General features: G+C 44.4%; 1 protein-coding gene and 1 pseudogene across 1 annotated transcript in view; both read left to right on the top strand.

Moving 5' to 3' along the window:
• Nucleotides 1-3,355: 3,355 nt before the first annotated feature.
• The window catches only part of rp2 (RP2 activator of ARL3 GTPase), a 42,196-nt gene continuing 24,463 nt past the window's right edge, over nucleotides 3,356-21,088 (top strand). Inside the window, exon 1 of the mRNA XM_060826258.1 lies at nucleotides 3,356-3,552. Coding sequence (XP_060682241.1) covers nucleotides 3,433-3,552 — 120 coding nt within the window. The 5' untranslated portion in view covers nucleotides 3,356-3,432. The remainder of the gene's footprint in view (nucleotides 3,553-21,088) is intronic.
• LOC132816858 (basic proline-rich protein-like) lies at nucleotides 4,251-5,805 on the top strand (annotated as a pseudogene).

A 21,088-nucleotide genomic window follows, 5' to 3' on the forward strand; every position in this document is an offset into this window, starting at 1 on the left:
AACCCTCTTGAGATAAATGACAACATTGCATTCGCTTTCTTAATCATGGACTCAACCTACATGTTTACCTTTAGAGAATCCTCGACTAGCACTCCCAGATCCTTTTGTACTTTGGCTTTATGAATTTTCTCACTGTTTAGAAAGTAGTCCATGTTTGTATTCTTTTTTCCGAAGTGCAAGACCTCGCATTTGCTCATTGAATTCCATCAGCCATTTCCTGGACAACTCTCCCAAACTGTCTAGATCCTTCTGCAGCCTCCCCACTTCCTCAGTACTACCTGCCTGCCCACCTAACTTCGTATCATCGGCAAACTTCGCTAGAATGCCCCCAGTCCCTTCATCCAGATCATTAATATATAACATGAACAGCTGCGGCCCCAACACAGAACCCTGCGGGATACCACATGTCACCGGCTGCCATTCCGAAAAAGAACTTTTTATCACAACTCTCTGCCTTCTGTTTGACAGCCAATCCTCAATCCGTACCAGTAGCTCACCTCGAACACCTTACTCAGCAGCCTCCCGTGTGGCACCTTATCAAAGGCCTTTTGGAAGTCTAGATAGACCACATCCACTGGGTTTCCCTGGTCTAACCTACTTGTCACCTCTTCAAAGAATTCCAACAGGTTTGTCAGGCACGACCTCCCCTTACTAAATCCATGTTGACTTGTTCTAATCTGACTCTGCTCTTCCTTGAATTTAGAAACCTCATCCTTAATGATGGATTCTAGAATTTTACCAACAACTGAGGTTAGGCTAATTGGCTTATAATTTTACATCTTTTGTCTTGATCCTTTCTTGAACAAGGGGGTTACAATAGCGATCTTCCAATCATCCGGTACTTTCCTTGACTCCAGTGACTTTTGTAAGATCTCAACCAACGCCTCCGCTATTTCCTCAGCCACCTCCCTCAGAACTCTAGGATGTAGCCCAACGGGGCCACGAGATTTATCAATTTTAAGACCTTTTAGCTTTTCTAACACACTCTCTTTTGTAATGGCAACCATACTCAACTTTAATTGTTGGGATATTACTCATGTCTTCCACTGTGAAGACTGACGCAAAGTACTTATTAAGCTCTCCAGCTATTTCCTTATCTTCCATCACTAGGCTTCCAGCATCAGTTTGAAGTGGCCAGTGTCCACTTTTGCTAATCGTTTGTTTCTTATGTATTGAAAGAAACTTTTACTATCATTTGTAATATTACTGGCGAGCCTACCTTCATATTTGATCCTCTCCTTCCTTATTTCTCTCTTTGTTATCCTCTGTTTGTTTTTGTAGCCTTCCCAATCTTCTGATTTCCCAGTGCTCTTGGCCACTTTATAGGATCTCTCTTTTTCTTTAATACATTTCCTGACTTCCTTTGTCAGCCATGACTGTCTAATCTCTCCCCGGATAATCTTTCTTTTCTTGGGGATGGACCTCTGTAGAGTGTCCTCAATTATACCCACAAACTCCTGCCATTTTTGTTCTACTGTCTTCCCCAGTAGGCTCTGCTTCCAGTCTATTTTCGTCAGTTCGCCTTGCATACCCTCATTTAACTTTATTTAACCTTTATTTAACTGTAACACCATTACACCCAATTTTGCCTTCTCTCTTTCAAACTGCAGACTGAACTCAACCATATTATGATCGCTGCTTCCTAAGTGTTCCCTTACTTTAAGATTTTTTATAAAATCTGGTTCATTACATAGCACTAGGTCCAGAATAGCCTGCTCTCTTGTGGGCTCCATGACAAGCTGTTCCAAAAAGCCATCCTGTAAACATTCCATGAATTCCCTTTCTTTGGATTCACTGGCAACATTATTTACCCAGTCCACCTGCATATTGAGTCTCCCATGATCACCGTGAACTTCCCTTTCTGACATGCCTTCTCTATTTCCCGGTACATGTTGCGCCCCTGGTCCTGACCACTGTTAGGAGGTCTGTACATAACTCCCATTATGGTTTTTTTGCCTTTGTGGTTCCTCAATTCCACCCACACAGACTCCACATCATGCCAGACTTTGCCATCAAAGGCTGCCAAACACCTTTTTAACCATCCTGTCTATACGTGATGCAAACTTTAAAGAATTATGATTTGGAGGTGCTGGTGTTGGACTGGGGTGTACAAGGTTAAAAATTGCACAAAGCCAGGTTATAGTCCAACAAGTTTATTTGGAAGCGTCAGCTTTCGGAGTGTTGCTGCTTCATCAGGTGTTTTTCAAGTACTGTATAAGATCATAAGACTCAGAAATTCTGTGTCTTATGATCTTATATTCCACTCAAACCTGATGAAGGAGCAAAGCTCAGAAAGCTAGAGCTTCCAAATAAACTTGTTGGACTATAATTTTTAACTTTAAAGAATTAAGTACCTACAACCCTATGTTCCTTTGTTTTACAGCATTGCCCAAGATCAAACCATTAAGCCCAACCAATCTCTGATTGGTTCATACCCTCAGTACTGTGATTGGAGAATATTGATTTCTTGTGTCTGATTGGTTCATGCTCGCAATATGGTGATTGGAGAATATGATTGGTTCATGCTCTCAGCTCCTTGTCACTGGTTGCTATTTTCTGTACTATGATTGGTGAATATGGATTTCTCATCTTGATTGGTCCCTTTCCTCTGCACTGCGATTGGTGGTTCTTCCAGTCACGTTTTATCCTATTGGCCACATGCGGTCGGATCCTCGGCAACGATTGGTTAAATCGTCGGCAAGGCTGTCAAACTACGTTTTTGATTGGTTAGCCGAGAGATTGATGGTTTTATTCGAAGGCAGTTCCTGTTGGTCAGTTTAGGAACTGAAGGGAATCCAACCCGGTGATAGTGCGTCTGTGATCCATTATGATCGACATAATTAAATCCATCTTTGAGATCGGCGCGATCAGCATCCGCAGTCCTTGACTGAGTCACTAATCTGAAATACCGCGGGATTGGCTGACGTCAAAGTCATTCTGATTGGCGGAGGCGAGAGCCTCTGAAATCTGATTGATCAGTAGGAGGATTCCTCAAGGGATTGGTCCGACAAAATATCAACTCCCTCGATGATAGGCGGAGTTGCTGTACGCTGTAATTGGCCGAGAGCAAGCGTATCTGCGTCCTGATTGTGATTGGAGAAGACTGAACAGTCCCTCGTTGTGTGATTGGTGTAGACGCGGCAAAATGTCGTTCTGCTTGGTGTAAGCGGAGCATCGTCGGGTTGTGATTGGCACATACGCAGTTGCCCCGCGCGGTGATTGGTGGACACGCAGCGGCCCTGAGTTGTAATTGGTGGACACGCAGCGGCCCTGAGTTGTGATTGGTGGTCACGCAGCGGCCCTGAGTTGTAATTGGTGGCCACGCAGCGGCCCCGCCTTGCCATTGGCGAGTTTGGTCGGCAGGGAGCAGGGGAAGCGGTTGTCAGGGGTCTTGACCGAGGGGGACAGGGAGTGGTAACGGTAGAGGGTAAGATGGGCTGCCTGTTCTCCCGGAAATCTAAGGAGAAAAACCGAGAGAAGAAAAAGAAAAAGGAGAAGGTGCCCGATGCCGAGGAGGAGCCTAAGCAATACAGCTGGGACCAGCGGGAGAAGGTAAGGCCCCGGGGTTGGGGCAGCGAGGGTCAGGGCTGGGACCGAGGCCAATGGGTGTAGTCAGAGTGCAGCTGACTGGCCTTTCTTCCAAACCCACCTCACAAAGTCCTTTCCCAGATTCTCCACAGTAACCCCTCATCCCCCAACTCCTCCTTCCCCACCAATAATTTCATCCAAACCCCGCCCCACCTAAACAACCCCCTCTCTTACCCACGTCCCCTTCAAATAACCCTCGGTATCCGGGCCCTGACCACCCAACAACCCCCTGGCCCCAGTTCCCTCCACACTGCCCCCCACCCATTCCCATTCACCCTGCCTATTCCCTCCCCCCCCCTCCCCACCCCCTCGCCTCTCTCTCCCCCCCCCTCCCCACCCCCTCGCCTCTCTCTCCCCCCCCCTCCCCACCCCCTCGCCTCTCTCTCCCCCCCCCCCCCACCCCCTCGCCTCTCTCTCCCCCTCCCCACCCCCTCGCCTCTCTCTCCCCCCCCTCCCCACCCCCTCGCCTCTCTCTCCCCGCCCCTCCCCACCCCCTCGCCTCTCTCCCCCCCCCTCCCCACCCCCTCGCCTCTCTCTCTCCCCCCCCCTCCCCACCCCCTCGCCTCTCTCTCCCCCCCCTCCCCACCCCCTCGCCTCTCTCTCCCTCTCTCCCCACCCCCTCGCCTCTCTCTCCCCACCCTCCCGCCTCTCTCTCCCCACCCTCCCCACCCCCTCGCCTCTCTCTCCCACCCTCCCCACCCCCTCGCCTCTCCCTCCCCCCCCCCCCTCCCCCCCGCCCCTCCCCCCCCGCCCCTCCCCCCCGCCCCTCGCCCCCCCGCCCCTCTCGCCCTCTCGCCCCCTCGCCCCCCCCGCCTCCCTCCCCCCCCTCCCCCCTCCATCCCCCCCTCCCCCCTCCATCCCCCCCTCCCCCCTCCATCCCCCCCTCCCTCCCCCCCCCCCTCCCCCTCCTCCCCCCTCCCCCCCCCCCTCCCCCTCCTCCCCCTCCCCCTCCCCCTCCCCCCTCCCCCTCCTCCCCCTCCCCCTCCCCCTCCCCCCCTCCCCCTCCTCCCTCCCCCCCCCTCCTCCTCCCCCCCCCTCCCCCCCTCCCTCCCCCCCCCTCCTCCCTCCCCCCCCCTCCTCCTCCCCTCCCCCCCTCCCCCCCCTCCTCCCTCCCCCCTCCCCCCCCTCCCCCCCACTCCCCCCCCCACCCCCCCCCCCCTTCCCCCCCACTCCCCCCCCCCCCACTCCCCCCCCCTCCCCCCCCCCCCTCCCCCCCCCCCCCCTCCCCCCCCCCCCCCCCCCTCCCCCCCCCCCCCCCCCCCCCCCCTCCCTCCCCCCCCCTCCCCTCCCCCCCCCCCCCCTCCCCGCCCCCCCCCCCCCCCCCCCCCCCCCCTCCCCCCCCCCCCCCTCCCCCCCCCCCTCCCCCCCCCCCTCCTCCCCCCCCCCCCCCTCCCCCCCCCCCCCCCCCCCTCCCCCCCCCCCCCCCCCCCCCCCCCTCCCGCCCCCCCCCCCCCCCCTCCCCCCCCCCTCCCCCCCCTCCCCCCCCCCGCTCCCCCCCCCCCCCCCCCCCGCTCCCCCCCCCCCCCCCCCTCGCCCCCCCCCCCCCCCCCCTCCCACTCCCCCCCCTCTCCCCCCCCCCCCCCCCCCCCCCACTCCCCCCCTCCCCCCCCCCCCCCCCACTCCCCCCCCCACTCCCCCCCCACTCCCCCCCCCACCCCCCCCCCTCCCCTCCCCCTCCCCTCCCCCCCCTCTCCCCCCCCCACTTCCCCCCCCTTCACCCCCCCCCCCCCCCCCCCCCCCCCCCCCTCCCCCCCGCTTACCCACCCTCCCCCCCCCCCCCCCCTCCCCCCCCCCCTCCCCCCCCTCCCCCCCCCTCCCCCCCCCCCCCCCCCCCTCTCCCCCCCCCCCCCTCCCCCCCCCCCCCTCCCCCCCCCCCCCCCCCCCCCCCCCCCTCCCCCCCCCTCCCCCCCCCCCCCCCCCCCCCCCCCCCCCTCCCCCCCCCCTCCCCCCCCCCCCCCCCCCCCCCCCCCCTCCCCCCCCCCCCCTCCCCCCCCCCCCCCCCCCCCCTCCCCCCCCCCTCCCCCCCCCTCCCCCCCCCCCCCCCCCCCCCCCCCCCCCCCCCCCCCCCCCTCCCTCCCCCCTCCCCCCCCCCCCCCCCCCCCCCCCCCCTCCCCCCCCCCCCCCCCCCCCCCCCCCCCTCCCCCCCCCCCTCCCCCCCCCTCCCCCCCCCCCCCCCCCCCCCCCCCCCCCCCCCTCCCCTCCCCGCCCCTCCCCGCCCCTCTCTTCCTCTCCCCCGCCCCTCTCTTCCCCCCCCGCCCCTCTCTTCCCCCTTTCCCCCCTGCACCACTCCTCCTCCTTCCCTCCCGCACCCCCCCTCCATCCTCTTCACCCTGCTTGCCCCTCCCGTCAAGTCCCTTTCCTTTAGCCCTTCCTCTTCTTACCTTCCTCTGTCAATGTTGAGCAATGAGGCCCCAGCCAACAAACTGCTAGAGGAACAGAAACTCTATTTAGGCCGGAGACTAATTAAATATTGTGCTTTTGTATGTGTAAACATATAGATGTAAGAAGTTTATTAGAACCCAGTAATATGTGGTGTCTTGCATATTTTTGGAGAAAAATACATTAGTTCACATTTGCTTCATTATTATTGATTCCAGCTCCGTGCTTGCAGTATAACGAATACTTCTGACCCCAGATTTTAATGGTTTAAAGAAAAAGGCAAACTTAAGAATCCACTTATGGAGATGGTGTCACGGCTTTTTTTAGATTTGTGGCTAAAGCGATTGTTTTCTGTGGAAATGGGTCATATTTGTAGACTTTCATAATGTAGAGCAAGGTTTCCAGTACAAACTGTCTGTGTTCTTCCAATTTCTTTATCCCCTGTCATGTAACCTTTTAAACTTTTTTTCCAATTACATTGTACCCTGGCTGTCCATTGGGATATCATTATGAACTTAACAAGATTTAAATTTGTATTTGCTTTAGAATTTCTTATTCTATCCTCCTGCTGTAATATTCTATTGTGAATGTGGCTTCTGGTCTCATTGTTCTATCACTCCTACAAAATTATGTGGAAAGGCAACATACAATTTTGATCGTTGTGCTCTTGGTCATTATAACTTGGCTGGAGATATTTACAGTTACAACAGAGGTCTTTTACGTAGCTAAGAACTAGTCAAACCACAGGATGACCTTTCTACTGCAATGTGGTATGTGGTGAATTATAGTTTCTACCAGTATAACAATACATCACTATGTAGAATAGCATGTGTTCTTGAGACTTTCCATTAGGGTTGAGATGAAGGCCTTATGCCTGAAACGTTGATTCTCTTGATCCTCAGATGCTGCCTGACCTGCTGTGCTTTTCCAGCTTTTTGACGTTAGGGTAGATGACCAAAAGCTTTGTCACAAAGATACAACTTAGCCTGCTGAGTATTTTCAGCAACTTCTATTTCTGTTTCAGATTTCCACAATCAACAATTTTGCTTGAGTTGGCCATCTAGTTTCAATGAAGTAGAATCTGGCATCTTTACTGTAAGAATGCTGTCAGAAGTCAAGAATCTACTCTCATTGTAAGGGCAGCACACTCATCTGGGCAGTGGTTCAGTTGACGTTTGGTTAGAAGTTATTATTGTTGTTGATGTTCGGTGTAATAATTTTCTGTGTCCTTTTGGTTCAAATACAGAAATGCAAACAGCTTTTCTTTCCATTTTTTTGCAAGGTTTGTAGCTCAGGTTGAGGTTTAGGGTGTAGCTTTGCTTGCTTTGTTTTTGTAACAAACTAACAAACTTAAAAGACACAGTACAACCAATGGACAAAACCAACGTCATCTACAAAATTCCATGCAAGGACGGCCACAAACACTACGTAGGACAAACAGGAAGAAAGTTAGCCACCAGGATATATGAACACCAGCTAGCCATAAAAGACACGACTCTCTCTCCCTCGTAGCCTTACACACGGATGAAAAAAACCACCAATTCAACTGGGACAACACATCTGTCCTGGGACAGGCTAAGCGAAGACATGCCAGAGAATTCCTAGAGGCCTGCCACTCCAACCACAACACCATAAACAAACACATAGATCTAGATACCATCTATCAACCCCTCAGAAGATGAACAGGAAATGACATCACCATCCCCAGGAACCCCATCCAGGACAAACCTATAAATAGAAAGCAGGAGACAACAGCTTTGCTTCACTTGGTCACCATTGATGGTGTTACCTAGCCAGGTAATGAAACGTCTGGATATCAAACCTACAGCTCAGCGAGCAAGCCTACATCCTTTTCTTTCCATCTTTTCCAAATGTCCTCACCTGTAAACACATTATTATTGTATCATAGGACTGGCTTAGTTATCAACTCATCATGTTTAACTATGCAGTCTTTTTTGAGTCTGATTGAATGACAACTATCTGCCAGTGGGGATCTTCACAAAAATCAGAACCCTTTTTTCTCTTTCCTGAAATCTTATTATTTGCATTTACTGAGCAACAACATGCTCACTTCGGCTCAATTTGAGTTCCACCAAGACCTTATTGCGCCTTGAAGTACATGTGGTCAAAATAGAAGAATTCTAGAGGTTAGAGTGACTGCCCTGATATCAGTGCGGCAAGCAACAGTTTGACGTGGAGCCCGAGCAAAACAGAAGTCAGTGGGAATTGAGGGAAGGGAGAGTTTTTCCAATGGCTGACTTCATATCTAGCCCAAAGGGCGATGGTGGTTGATGGAGGCCCATTATCTCAGTGCCAGGCCATTGTTGCAAGACATCCTCAGATTACTTCCCTCGGCCTGATCATTTTCCATCCTGGTGGGCGGCTACCAGGAACTGAATTGGCACAGCCTGTAAAAGACTGTGCTTACAAGTACAGGCAAGGAATTCTGTGTGACTCACCACCTGACTTCCCAAAACTCTGATACATTATTTGCAAGGTACAAACAAAACACCACAAATTGTTTTGTTTTTATGTCATTTCATAGTTTGAATATTAGATTTTAGTGACTTTTCACTTCCAATAAGTGTTAACCAATGAATGAGGTGAACCATGTTTAATGGAGTTTTTCATTATGTCACACTTTTTTTTAAGAAGAGCTGGTATTTGGTTTTGATCAGATTCGATCATATTTTGGTCATTGCTTCATGTAAATGAGTTAGTTGCCATACAAGTTTGTCCAATATTTCTTGCTCAGTTTCTTATCCTGGTTCCTGCAATCTGCAACCAAGGCTCAAACAATTAATTTATTTCAAAATAAAAGCCTCTGGACTGCATTTCAGATGGCTTGTTTATTTGCCACAAACTATATTGCTTACAAATGCCCTGTAACTGCTAAAATTTTACTCTTCCTCTAAGGCTTGTTTATTTGTTTTCCTTTTGCCTTTATAAAATGGCGTAAGGATATATAAATATAAATCTATTTAATTTGATACAAATGACAGCTGATGTTGCTGTAGGATGTGTTAGCTCAACAATGTCTCCAGTGAACCTTAGTTGTAGTGCCCCTTCTGTAGAATTAATTGGGAAGTCAATTTGATAGCTGGAGCCTGCATCAACATTTAATTGAAAAACTTGAGTATTTCACAATCCTGGCTCATTGTGCCCCACCCAAGACTTTTTTTGACTACCATAATAGAGCCAGCTGGAAGCTTTCATATGCTTCTGCCCAACTTTGTGTAATGTATTATTCACAGGTTACCATATATATTCATGAACAGGTCGAATTTTGAAGACTTCGTTTGAATCTGAAATTGGGGGTTGACTTATACACAAGATATTGTTTTCGAGGGGATGAATGTTTATCTACCCATTAGATAAACTAGGAAATTTACTTACCCGGCAGCCCCCGGTCCCGGAATGTTCACTGTAATATGTTTGGGCCGCGGAAAACCATGGGTAATTGAAATCAACTTCACGGATGCAGTGGTCGCCCTGTACTGTGGCACCATTACAGTAATTCAGCAAACCTGAGGCAAAGCATGATGGCTAGAAGACCTGGAACAAAGCGGTATCGTCAGTAGACTGGAAAGTCGGAGCAGAGCGCAATGTGCAGACTTGCTGACTTGTAAATGTTGATCTGATCAGATCAGATTCAGATTAGATTACTTAGTGTGGAAAAAGGCCCTTCAGCCCACCAAATCTGTAACTGTGAAGAACTAGGATCGACTTATACATGAGATATATGGACAAAAACAAGACTTTTTGCCAATATAAGGGGTTGAGTTATACATGAGATCGACCTGTATACTAGTATATATGGTATTTGAAAATCATTTCATGTCCAAGACTGATCTGTCACAGACTTGCCTAGGCTCTTCAGTTGTAGTGCACTTCGCCTATTTTTAGTGATCTCTTCGGTCTGCAGTTTAACAATCTTTGTCAACTCATGATTAATATTTTCCCAAACTTGCTTTCTTTGCAATGATTGTGGTTTTTTTTCAGAGAAGCGTTGAAGTGAACTAAATTTTGAAGAGGCCTGACCACAAATGTCCCCAAAATTTGCAAAAATAATTCTTTTCAAGTTTTGTTAATAGCAGGAATGTACTTCTGAATTTTCTGAAATTGATTCTGATTAATCCCCTAGCTTTGTATGCCACATCAGCTTCCATCACTCTTACAGATTCTCGATTGTAAAATTGGAAGAAAAGCTTTTTTTAAAATTAGAACTAAAAGTATGGAAAGTTTTCTGTGCATTAAAATGCAGGACAATCTATTTTCAGTGTGAAATCTTTCTCAAGCATGTAGTTGGAAGGATGAAATGTTTAAATAAATTCTGATTTATCCTTGGTGGAATGCAGTATTCTGTGGGTGTTACCTTGACGTTTGAACATTGTCATTGTATGATTAAATTAAGTTACTCATGTAATAAAGGCGGCTGTGTGATAGTTACAACTAGTTTCCTCTATCATCCCCTAATTAAGTGTTTTAGCCCAAACCGTCTGAGCTATCAAATTAAAGTAGTGTAACACTGCTATTTCCCAACTTTGATTCTTCAGTCTGAAATTTCTGCTTTTTCATGTTTAACACCTAAATAAATTAAGATGGTGTGCAGTCAGCTCCCACAGTTTCTACTCTAGTCCGAGTCATGGATTTGAAATGCAATACCAAGGAAAAGAAAATAGACTTCTCTGCCTTCTGGTTAAATATGCCCCCTGAAAATATGTAGCCGATTTTTAAGTCATCTGCTAGTGGATGATATGCAAGTTTTTACAAAAAAACTTAGGTCCCTAATAGTGGAAAATTTAGTTTGCTTGTGATTTGAGTTTACTCTGTTATTGCTACAAGTTCCATCAGAATTGCTCTGTTAAGAATATCGTGCGGGCCATCTGGCTCCTCCTCACATATGGTGTGTGTAATGAATTCAAACCTTTTAGTTTACAAAATTTATTCTGCACAAAAACCGCTCCCAGTTCATCTTTTTAAGGATTCCATCAGAGTTACCTTTTTAAACAGTGTTTGATAACTGTTTGTTCCTTCTCATGATTTCAACTCTGAACACACAATTAATTCTCTGATTCTTCCTCCTCCTGCCACTGAGTGTATTTTTGTGCCTCTTTCTCCTTCTTTCTCTCTGGTATCCCCCTCTCTCCCAAAGAAATATGGCAGCCATTACAGAAAATGACTGCAGGATGACAATGTTTGTGATCTGCCACAAAAGCTACGTGACACTTAGGAAGGACAGAAAACTATGAAAAGGTGGAGGGGTGGTTCTGCTAATTAATCATGCTAAATACTAGCACAACTTTTAAAAACTGAAACAACTTCTATATGGTGAGATGATCTAGGTAGAGATGAGAAATTATAAAGGCAACAAGTGACATGTGGGAATGATGTAGAAGTCCCCAAGTGATAACCAACTGCTGGAACAGAGAATGAAGAACAATATGAGCTTAACAGAAAGCTAAGGTAATAATCATGGGCTATTTTAATCTGCATAAAGACCAAAAAAGTCAGATGGACAGACCTAGCCTCGATGAGGTCAGATTGAATGCTTTCATGATTTTTTTTTTAACATGTTCAGGAGCCAATCAGAACAGGTTAAACTAGACCTGGTGTTGTACAATGAACTAGGATTAATGAATGACTTCAGAGTGAAGGCACCCCTAGGTAGCGGCAATCATCATGTGGTTGAACTTTACAATTGAGGTACAATAGAGAGATTTTAAACTTTAAATTCAGGCAATTATGGTGACATAAAAGCAGAGCAATGTCTACTAATGAATTAATTTGAAAGGGGATAACAGAAATGTGGCAGACATTTTAAGTGGAGTTTTCAGAATAGATCATAATGAGTAAGAAAAACTCGAGGGGTGGTCTTAACTCAAGATTTAAAGAAAAAGCATATTGCATGGATGATGGGTCAGAGGATCAGACAGAATTTAATAAATATCAGAATGATGAAACGATTACTAAGGAAGAAACAGTATAGAGAAAGTTAACTATAAATTAAAAATATGAAAATTTCTATAGATATTTTAGAGTTGATAAAGTGAGGGTTGGTCATATAGAAAGTCCGTATAAGCAATTATTAATGGAAAATGAGGTGGCAGATGCATTGAACAAATATTTTGCATCCGTCTTCATTACAGAAGATACAAGTAACAAAACTGAAATGGTAGTGAAGCAGGAAATGGAATGGAGGAACTTGAGAATATTGCAATCAAGAAGTAGTGTCAAAGCTATGGACTGACAGCTTCCAAGTTCCTGATAACGTTTATTCTAGTTAAACCTAGGATATTAAATGGCTAGTTCAATGGCTGTTGCATTGGTTTTAATTTCCCAAAATTCCCTTGATTCCTGGAAGATTCTATTCAATTGGAAAATCATGAATCTAACCTCTTTATTCAAGAAGCAGGAAGCTACAGGCTGTTTAGCATAATGTCTGTCATAGGAAAGATGTAGAGGCCATAAGTTTAAAAAAACCCAGCTCTTAAAATTAAAAATTTGAGATCATCAAAGTGAGATTGAAAAATATGGGGTCAACCTTTTGACACTGAGACTGGGGGAAAACTCTCAGGTCATGAGTCTCTGGCGCACTCCTCTTCAAAAGGCAATGGAAGCAGAATCTTTGAATATGTTTAAGGCAGAGATAGCTAAGTTCTTGATAAGCAAATGAATGAAGAATTATCGGGGATAAATAGGAATGTGGAGTTGAGGCCGTAATGGGATTAACGGTGATCTTATTACATGACAGAACTAGTTTGTGCAGCTGAGTGATGTACTCCTTTTTCGGCTTTTGTACATTTTGTAAAGTTTGCCGTACTTTGTTCCAGCTTCTTTCCTTCCCTCCCAGTTCCAATCATATCCTGCATTTTATCACAGATCAATTCCTCCTCCTTTTTAAATTTCATGGATGCATTATTTATTAATCTTCAATGTAAGAATGTGTTCAGGTCATGAAACTAAAATTAGAATGTAAACTGTAAATTTAAACTGCCATAATTGGTTTGGTGTCAAGAGCAATCTGTCATTAGAAAAATGTTGACCTCTTATAAGGATTGTAATAGCAGAACATTAGAAATACAAAATTTAATCAAGCAGAAGAAGCATGGTTTCATGAAGGAAAAAAATCATGCCTGACAAATTCTTTAGAATTCTTTGAGGACATAAAAAGTCATGTAGTTAAAGGGGAACCAGTAGATGTAATCTGTTTGGATTTCCAAAAGGTGTTTGACAAGGCACCACACATAAGGCTACTTAATAAATTAGAGCCATTGGAGTTTAGGTTAGTATATTAACATGGATAGAAGAGACAATTTTGGGAGAAGGGCACATTTTCAGGATGGCAGCCTGTAACAAATTGAGTGCCTATATATTGAATGAGGGAAGTGAATGCACTTATGCCAAGTTTGTGTACGACACACAACCAGATGGTCATACCAAACAAATGTCTCCGTGTGACAGAGCGAGCAGAGGGATATGGACATGTTTAGTGAATGGGAAAGAAATTGGCACATGCAATAAAGTGTGGGTAAATGTGACAAAGCACTTTGGCAGGAGGAATGAAGGAGCTGAATATTATTTAAATGAAAGACTGCAGAAAGTGATGGGCAGGTTGTTGGAGGGAATCCTGAGGGACAGGATGTACATGTATTTGGAAAGGCGAGGACTGAATAGCGATAGTTAACATGACTTTGTGCGAGGGAAATTTTCTCTCAAACTTTAGTTGTTTTGAAGAAGTGGCAATGAGGATTGAGGGCAGAGTGGTAGATATGATCTATATGAGCTTCAGTCAAGCGTTCAACAAGTTTCCCCATAGGACACTGGTTAGCAAGGTTAGATCTCATGGAATACAGGGCGAACGAGCTAATTGGATACAGAACTGGCTCAAAGGTAGAAGACAGAGGGTGGTGGTGGAGTGCTGTTTTTCAGACTGGAGGCCTGTGACCAGTGGAGTGCCACAAGGATTGGTGCTGGGCCCTCTAATTTTTGTCATTTACATAAATGATTTGGATGTGAGCATAAGAGGTACAGTTAATAAGTTTGCAGATGACACCAAAATTGAGGTGTAGTGGACAGCAAAGAAGGTTACCTCCAATTACAACGGGATCTTGATCAGATGGGCCAATGGGCTGAGAAGTGGCAGATGGAGTTTAATTTACATAAATGTGAGGTGCAGCATTTTGGGAAAGCAAATCTTAGCAGGAGTTATACACTTAATGGTAAGGTCCTCGGGAGTGTTGCTGAACAAAGAGACCTTGGAGTGCAGGTTCATAGCTCCTTGAAAGTGGAGTCGCAGGTAGATAGGGTAGTGAAGAAGGCATTTATATGCTTTTCTTTATTGGTCAGAGTATTGAGTACAGGATTTGAGAGGTCATGTTGCGACTGTACAGGATGTTGGTTAGGCCACTTTTGGAATATTGTGCAGTTCTGGTCTCCTTCCTATTGGGACTATGCTGTGAAATTTGAAAGGGTTCAGAAAAGATTGACAAGGATGTTGCCAGGGGTGGAGGATCTGAGCTACAGGGAAAGGCAGAACAGGCTGGGGCTGATTTCCTTGGAGCGTCGGAGGCTGAGGGGTGACCTTATAGAGGTTTACAAAATTGAGGGGCATGGATAGGATAAATAGGCCAAGTCTTTTCCCTGGGGTCAGGGAGTCCAGAACTAGAGGGCATAGGTTTAGGGTGGGAGGGGAAGGATATAAAAGAAACCTAAAGGGCAATGTTTTCACGCAGAGGGTGGTATGTGTATGGAATGAGCTGCCAGAGGATGTGATGGAGGCTGGTACAATTGCAACATTGAAGAGGCATTTGGGTTGGTATCTGAATAGGAAGGGTTTGGAGGGATATGGGTCGGGTGCTGGCAGGTGGGACTAGATCGGGTTGGGATATCTGGTTGGCATGGATGGGTTGGACGAAAGGGTCTGTTTCCATGCTGTACATCTCTATGATTCTATCTATGATTCTATGGATAGGATAAACAGACAAAGTCTTTTTCCTGGGTGGGGGAGTCCAGAAATAGAAGGTAGAGGTTGAGGGTGAGAGGGGAAAGATATAAAAGTGACTTAAGGGGCAACTTCTTCACACAGAGTGTGGTATGTGTATGGAACGAGTTGCCAGAGGAAGTTGTGGAGGCTACTGAAATTGCAACATTTAAAAGGCATCTGGATAGGTATATGAGTAGGAAGACTTTGGATGGATATGTGGCGGGTCCTGGCAGGTGGGACTAGATTGGGTTGAGATATCTGGTCGGCGTGGACGAGTTGGAACGAAGGGTCTGTTTCTGTGCTGTACATCTCTATGACAGAGGGATTTGGGAATCTTAGTGTTTGTCACAAAAAGCTAGCATTTGAATGCAGTAGATCACAGGGTAGGCAAGTTCGAATATTGAGCTTTATTTCAAAAGGAAGGAGTATAAAAATGTGGGTGATTTTGCTATAATCTTGCAAGGCACTTGTCAGACTACAGCTGGAGTATTGTCAACAGTTTTGGCCCTTTTTTTTTATTGAAACATATTAGGTTCTTAGTGGGGGGGACTTGACAGGGTAGATATTCAGAGGTTGTTTCCCCTTGTGGTAGATTCGAGGAGCAGAAGCCATAATCTCCAAGTAAGGGGTCATCTGTTTAAAAGAGGTAAAAAGGAATTTGTCTTGAGGGCAGCCAATCTGTGGAGCTGTTTACTTTATAGGGCTGTCGTGGCTGGGTCATTAAGTATGTTAAAGACTGAGATCGGTTTTTTTAATCAGTAGGAAATCAAAATCTATGGGAAATGGCAGGAAAGCGGAATTGAGAATTGTCCGGTCGGCTATGATCTCATTGAATGGCAGAGTGAATCCAATGGGTCAAATAGCCGAAAGTAATCCTTCTGTCACTTTGACTCTGTCTTTAACCCAGTTCTTAAGCAAATGATTTGTAGAATGAAATCTTATTGTGCTTTGGTGGGATACAGTGATACCTGGGACTACAATCCCTAAGGTTTTCAAGTCCCTCTCCTCTCAGCAAAAGATTTAACTCTTCATTGATGTACAATGGAATGAACAATAGGTTGGCCTTTGGTACCTCACCCAAAGTTCATTTACAAGATCTGATTCTCGCTACCTGTCAGACAGGTAACTTGATAAATGCTTTTTTTACTTGTTTGCTGGGTGATTGGCATGGGGAATAAATGCTGATCTTCCTGTCCTCTCCTTATCTTAAGAATTATTTTTTAAACTGTCCGGGTGCTCTGGTTTCCAAATATGTGCAGGTTAGGTGAATTGGCTATGCTGAATTGTCCATAGTGTAGGTTATTAGTCAGGGTGGGTGGTTTACTCTTCGGAGGGTCAGCATGGACGTGTTGGGCTGAAGGGCTTGTTTCCACACTGTAGGGATTCTAATTCTAGTTCTAAACTGTTTCCATGATGGAAGGCAACTGGTTTGAACCATCAGAACCTTTACTAGATCTGCAGCTTCAATTGTTTCTAATTAGCTGATACTTTCATAAGCTAACTACCAAGCTAAAATGTACCTTGAATTGTAAAGACACCAACCCTTTTAATTGGACTCTGCCTGTACAAATGTAATTGGCAGGAAAGTGATGTGGAGTAGGTGCCTTTTAGGAAAACTGTAGCTGAGTTTGACGTAGAATCATGTAGTACACAAGAGGTCTTTGGTCTGAACAACCAAAACATGTGAGTTGTTCTTTAATGAAAACCTCTCGTATTTAAATTCACTGATTACTATGCTTTAGTTCTCATTTCTATATTCAATAGACCACACTGGGGCGTGGATTAAGGCAAAGTCAAATCTGATGTTCCTGGCTCACAGTCCGATGCTATTTTTAAAAAATACTTGCATTGGATCTCAGTCCCTACCTGTCCTTCTAGTTGAGTGCCTTGCTTGGTCATTTTGGAGAGCATTGACAAGGCAACCACATTGCTATGGATCTTGACATTTAATAAACCGCGATAGAGTTGTTACAACAAGCAATATAATTTCATGGTCCAACTAGCTTTCCAGAATTCTGTCAGAAGTTGAGATTTTACTTGAGGGACCTTGAATCTCTGTGACTAGGACAGATGTCTATGTCTACTACATTTGTTCTTCTGTCTGTGGGGAACCATTACCAAATTATTTGAATTTTCTGAATGTCCCCAAATTAAATAATTATCAGCAAGATCTCATGTAGATTTTTATAAATCATAATTCATATATAATTTGCATTATTGAACGTGTTGATTAAAAAAAACTCACTTAAATAACTGATACAATAAGGGTACATCTTATGAAACTACAAGCATTTGCACCACTCCTAGCAAAAATATGGGAATGTGCAATGGCACAATTCCAGAATATGTTCTTAATTCAGAAAGGATAGATAGGAGTCCAATCTGACCAGAGCTTTCACCTTTCAGTTTCACAGGTGTGATCATCAACAAGATACTTTTTTTTAAGCGTATTTGTCTTTGGTGCTAATGTTGTAGTGTTCCTTTTTAACTACTTTTTTAAAACAATATTATCGTTCGTTGTTGGTCAAGTTTCTCAGAACCACCAAAAGCTCATGTCCTTTTTTTAATGTCAAATGGAAGAACAGAACTCTTCCTGATGATGATGATATCATAGTCATTACGGGATTTTGTTTCTTCATCTTTTTATCTGTATGCTTTTCTTTTGTGTTTAAATATTTGGGGCTTAACCCTTCAAATTCTCTGCTTGCAGCTCTGTTTTATGCCTGCAGCATTTAATTGTATCTGCCAGTCGTATAGCATCTAGCTAAAAGACTGCCAGGTTAAATGGACCAGTTTTTCTTTTCCTTTACAATTAATACAAGCTCTTGAAAATTTAGCGATTAGATTCCACAAATGTTTTAAAGAAATTACACACTTTCCTATCTTGCTTCTGGCTTGAATGTTACCACATCAAACATGCGAATGAAACCCTTTTGAGACCTACAGAGTTTGAATTGGTGAATATAAATTAAAATATTTAATTCGGTGCAGCATCATGCATGGAAAGCAAAATATAGAGGGTAAGAAAGTCAAGATTGATGGGTAACATAACTTGAAAAGTGTTTTCATTTTCTAATTTTTAAAAATTCTTTTCAATAATTAAAATATGGAGAAATCAGAGCCTATGTAAAAGTTACATTTCAGAGCTGGCATGGCTGTTTAGTAGGAATTTAAACTTATTCCATTTACAAATCCACATGCAAAAAAAAATACAAGTCCTAACTACTTATAACATGTTCAGTGGTAGTTACTCCACTAAAAGTTCTGGTCCTAGCTGGTAAAATAGTTTTCCTCCCTCATATGTACAAACCTAAACTTTACACCCAATTTTCAATTTTTTTTAACTGCTGAATTTCCTGCATTTGATGACATTTACAGTGGGACTTTTCTTGTGCCTGTGAATTTTTATTTACAACATATATTTTTTGGTTCTACAAAACCTAATTTGTCATTCTAACTAAAATATTGGGAATGAAATAAATTCTACCTACACATCAGAACAGACAATTTTGCTTTTTGATTATCACAACTGATCTCTATTTTAACTGTACAGAATATTTACCTGTCTTTGCTCTATATTCCTTTTATTACCCTTACTTAACACACATTTATATATTTCTCTATTATTTGAAGACTAGACTCATTAGTCTTTACAGCGAACGTTTCAGGTTTCCACTATTCTGTGGAGAACCGCTTCCTGAAGTCACAGGAGCATTGTTCTAATCTTAGTTTTAAAGCTATGCCCCACCCAACCCTAGTTTATACTGTCTGCCCAGTGGAAATTATTTCTCTGTCTATCCGATTAAGTCCTTTAATCATATGCCTCAATTAGATCGCACCTTAATTTTCTGTAGTCTGTAGAATACAAGTTCAATCTGTGCAACCTGTTCTTAAATTTAAAATTTTTTGTCCTGGTATCTTTCTGGCAAGATGTAATGACCTCCTCCCAGTGAAAATACTTCCTGTGGTGCAGCACCCAGAACTGAATGAGGTACTCCAGATACCTAACTCTACTAACAAAAATAAATTGAAAGTTTTTTGACCAATACCATCAATAAGTATGTTCAAAGCTATTGTTTGTTCGAAATGTCATTGTGGTAAGCTTACGTTGGAACTTGTGGGTATCTGGCATTGTTCTCACTGTGCTTAACTTACCAACACCTGTGCTAAAACCACTTTCATTTGAGAATTAGAAATGAAGAACATGATCTTGAAGGCACAGAGAAGAATAAAGGAAGGCTGACTTTCCTGCCACACACCCTGTTTGAAGTGGGCTTTCATTCCCGTGATTGATCCTCAACAGAGTCTTGTGAAGCATGAGGCTTTCAACATTAATCTATTTTTATAAAGTGCCTTTAATATAATAAAATGTTATGTGGAGCTTCACAGGAGTGTTATAAAAAAAATTGATGTCAAGCCACAGGTGAAGAAACAAAGGTGAGATGTCCAAATGGTCAACAAGCTAGATTTCGAGGGGTTGCTTAAAGGTTAAGTGAGTAAGAGAAGTAGAGCTGTTTCAGGAAGGAATTGTTTAGCTTTGGGTCTATCGTGGCAGTCAGCAATAGCAGAGTGGTTAAAATCAGGGATATTTTAAGTGGAGTAACATCAGTAATATTACATTTCCTTCCGCTGTTTTGTGCATAGAACATTTCTACAGATGGCTGTAACCGTACAACTGACTTTCTTCGCTGCAGTTTTTTTTCTATATGTTGTTTGTTCACAGCATGTGGACATCTCTGGCAAGTACCAGCAACTATTGCCCATTCCAAATTGCCATGCGGAAGGCAGCAGTGACTGCCTTTTTGCATTGCTGCAACCCTTGAACTAGAGGGACACCAACTGTCCTGTTAGGAAGGGGGTGCCAGGATGGTGATTCTTCGTGTTGGAGTAAGTCTTAATTCATCAGCATTGTTTAAACTATGAAGAAAGAAATTGCATAGATGCATCACCTTTTTACTTGAGTATTATCTAAAGCATCGAGGGATAAATTTAGATAATAAATCAGGGGAAAAAATCCTTTGTTGTTTTCTGAGCAGTGCAGTAAAATCTTTTTTTGTTCAGCCATTGGAACAGGCAGTTGGTGTCTTTGTTTAATATTTCTTTGAAAAGATGACCACTCTGGCAATTCAGCATTTTCTTACTACCAATCATTGAATTCCTACTGTGCAGAAATGGGCCATTCAGCCCATCAAGTCTGCACCAATTCTCCAAAGAGCATCCCATCCACTCTATACTCATAACCTTATATTTATCATGGCTAGTCCACTTAACCTGCCCATTCTCTGACACTATGGGGAAGGTTAACATAGCCAATCTACCTAACCTACACATCTTTGGACTGTGGGAGAAAACCAAAGAACCGGGAGGCAACCCACACACATGAGGAGAATGTGCAAACTCCACATAGATGGTCACCCAAGGCCAGAATTGAACCAGAATCCCTGGTGCTGTGAGGCAGCAGTGTTAGTCACTGCTACTGTATACCACTGTCAGCTGGATTGTAACTTTTTTTTGTCTTTTTTAATGATTTTAAATTGTGTAGTTTGAAATTCAGCTTTCTGTCTCGACAGAACCAAATGATATTTCAAGCAAATCTATTTGTGAACTTATTCAATGCTTATTGAATGACTTATGAATTCAAAATTTATAATTTTCATTGTGTTTAGAAACAGCAGAATGGTGATGTCTGATAAATTGTAGACTTATAAACCAACTGAACTATACGCATGGCCCTCACTCCAACCACAGAACACTATAGATGTCAGTCAATATTTGAAGCTTTGAAAAATCTCCCAAAGTCAGGATCAAACTGTGTATAAAAGTTAACAGCTGGTGTGGATGGTACCATTTTACAATATGCAAAGAATGAGCATCTCTTAAACTCCTGTGAACCTTCACATCACCGTCTGCTTGATCCTTTGCACCCAGTTACAAGGTACTGCAAAGTAAAACAATACTGAAATTGCCGACTTATGTGAGTATAACATATTGTGTACAAAAGAGGGATCGAATGATTTGCAGTGTATAATGTCGTTTTTGTGCCAGAAAAATTGTACGTGGTGCATTGTTACATGCTGTTATTTACACTGTGTATAATTATGCATTTTCAGTAAGATTTACTTGTGTTCAATATAC

This window comes from Hemiscyllium ocellatum, chromosome 6 (assembly GCF_020745735.1).
Source record: "Hemiscyllium ocellatum isolate sHemOce1 chromosome 6, sHemOce1.pat.X.cur, whole genome shotgun sequence".
NCBI classification, from domain to species: Eukaryota; Metazoa; Chordata; class Chondrichthyes; order Orectolobiformes; family Hemiscylliidae; genus Hemiscyllium; species Hemiscyllium ocellatum.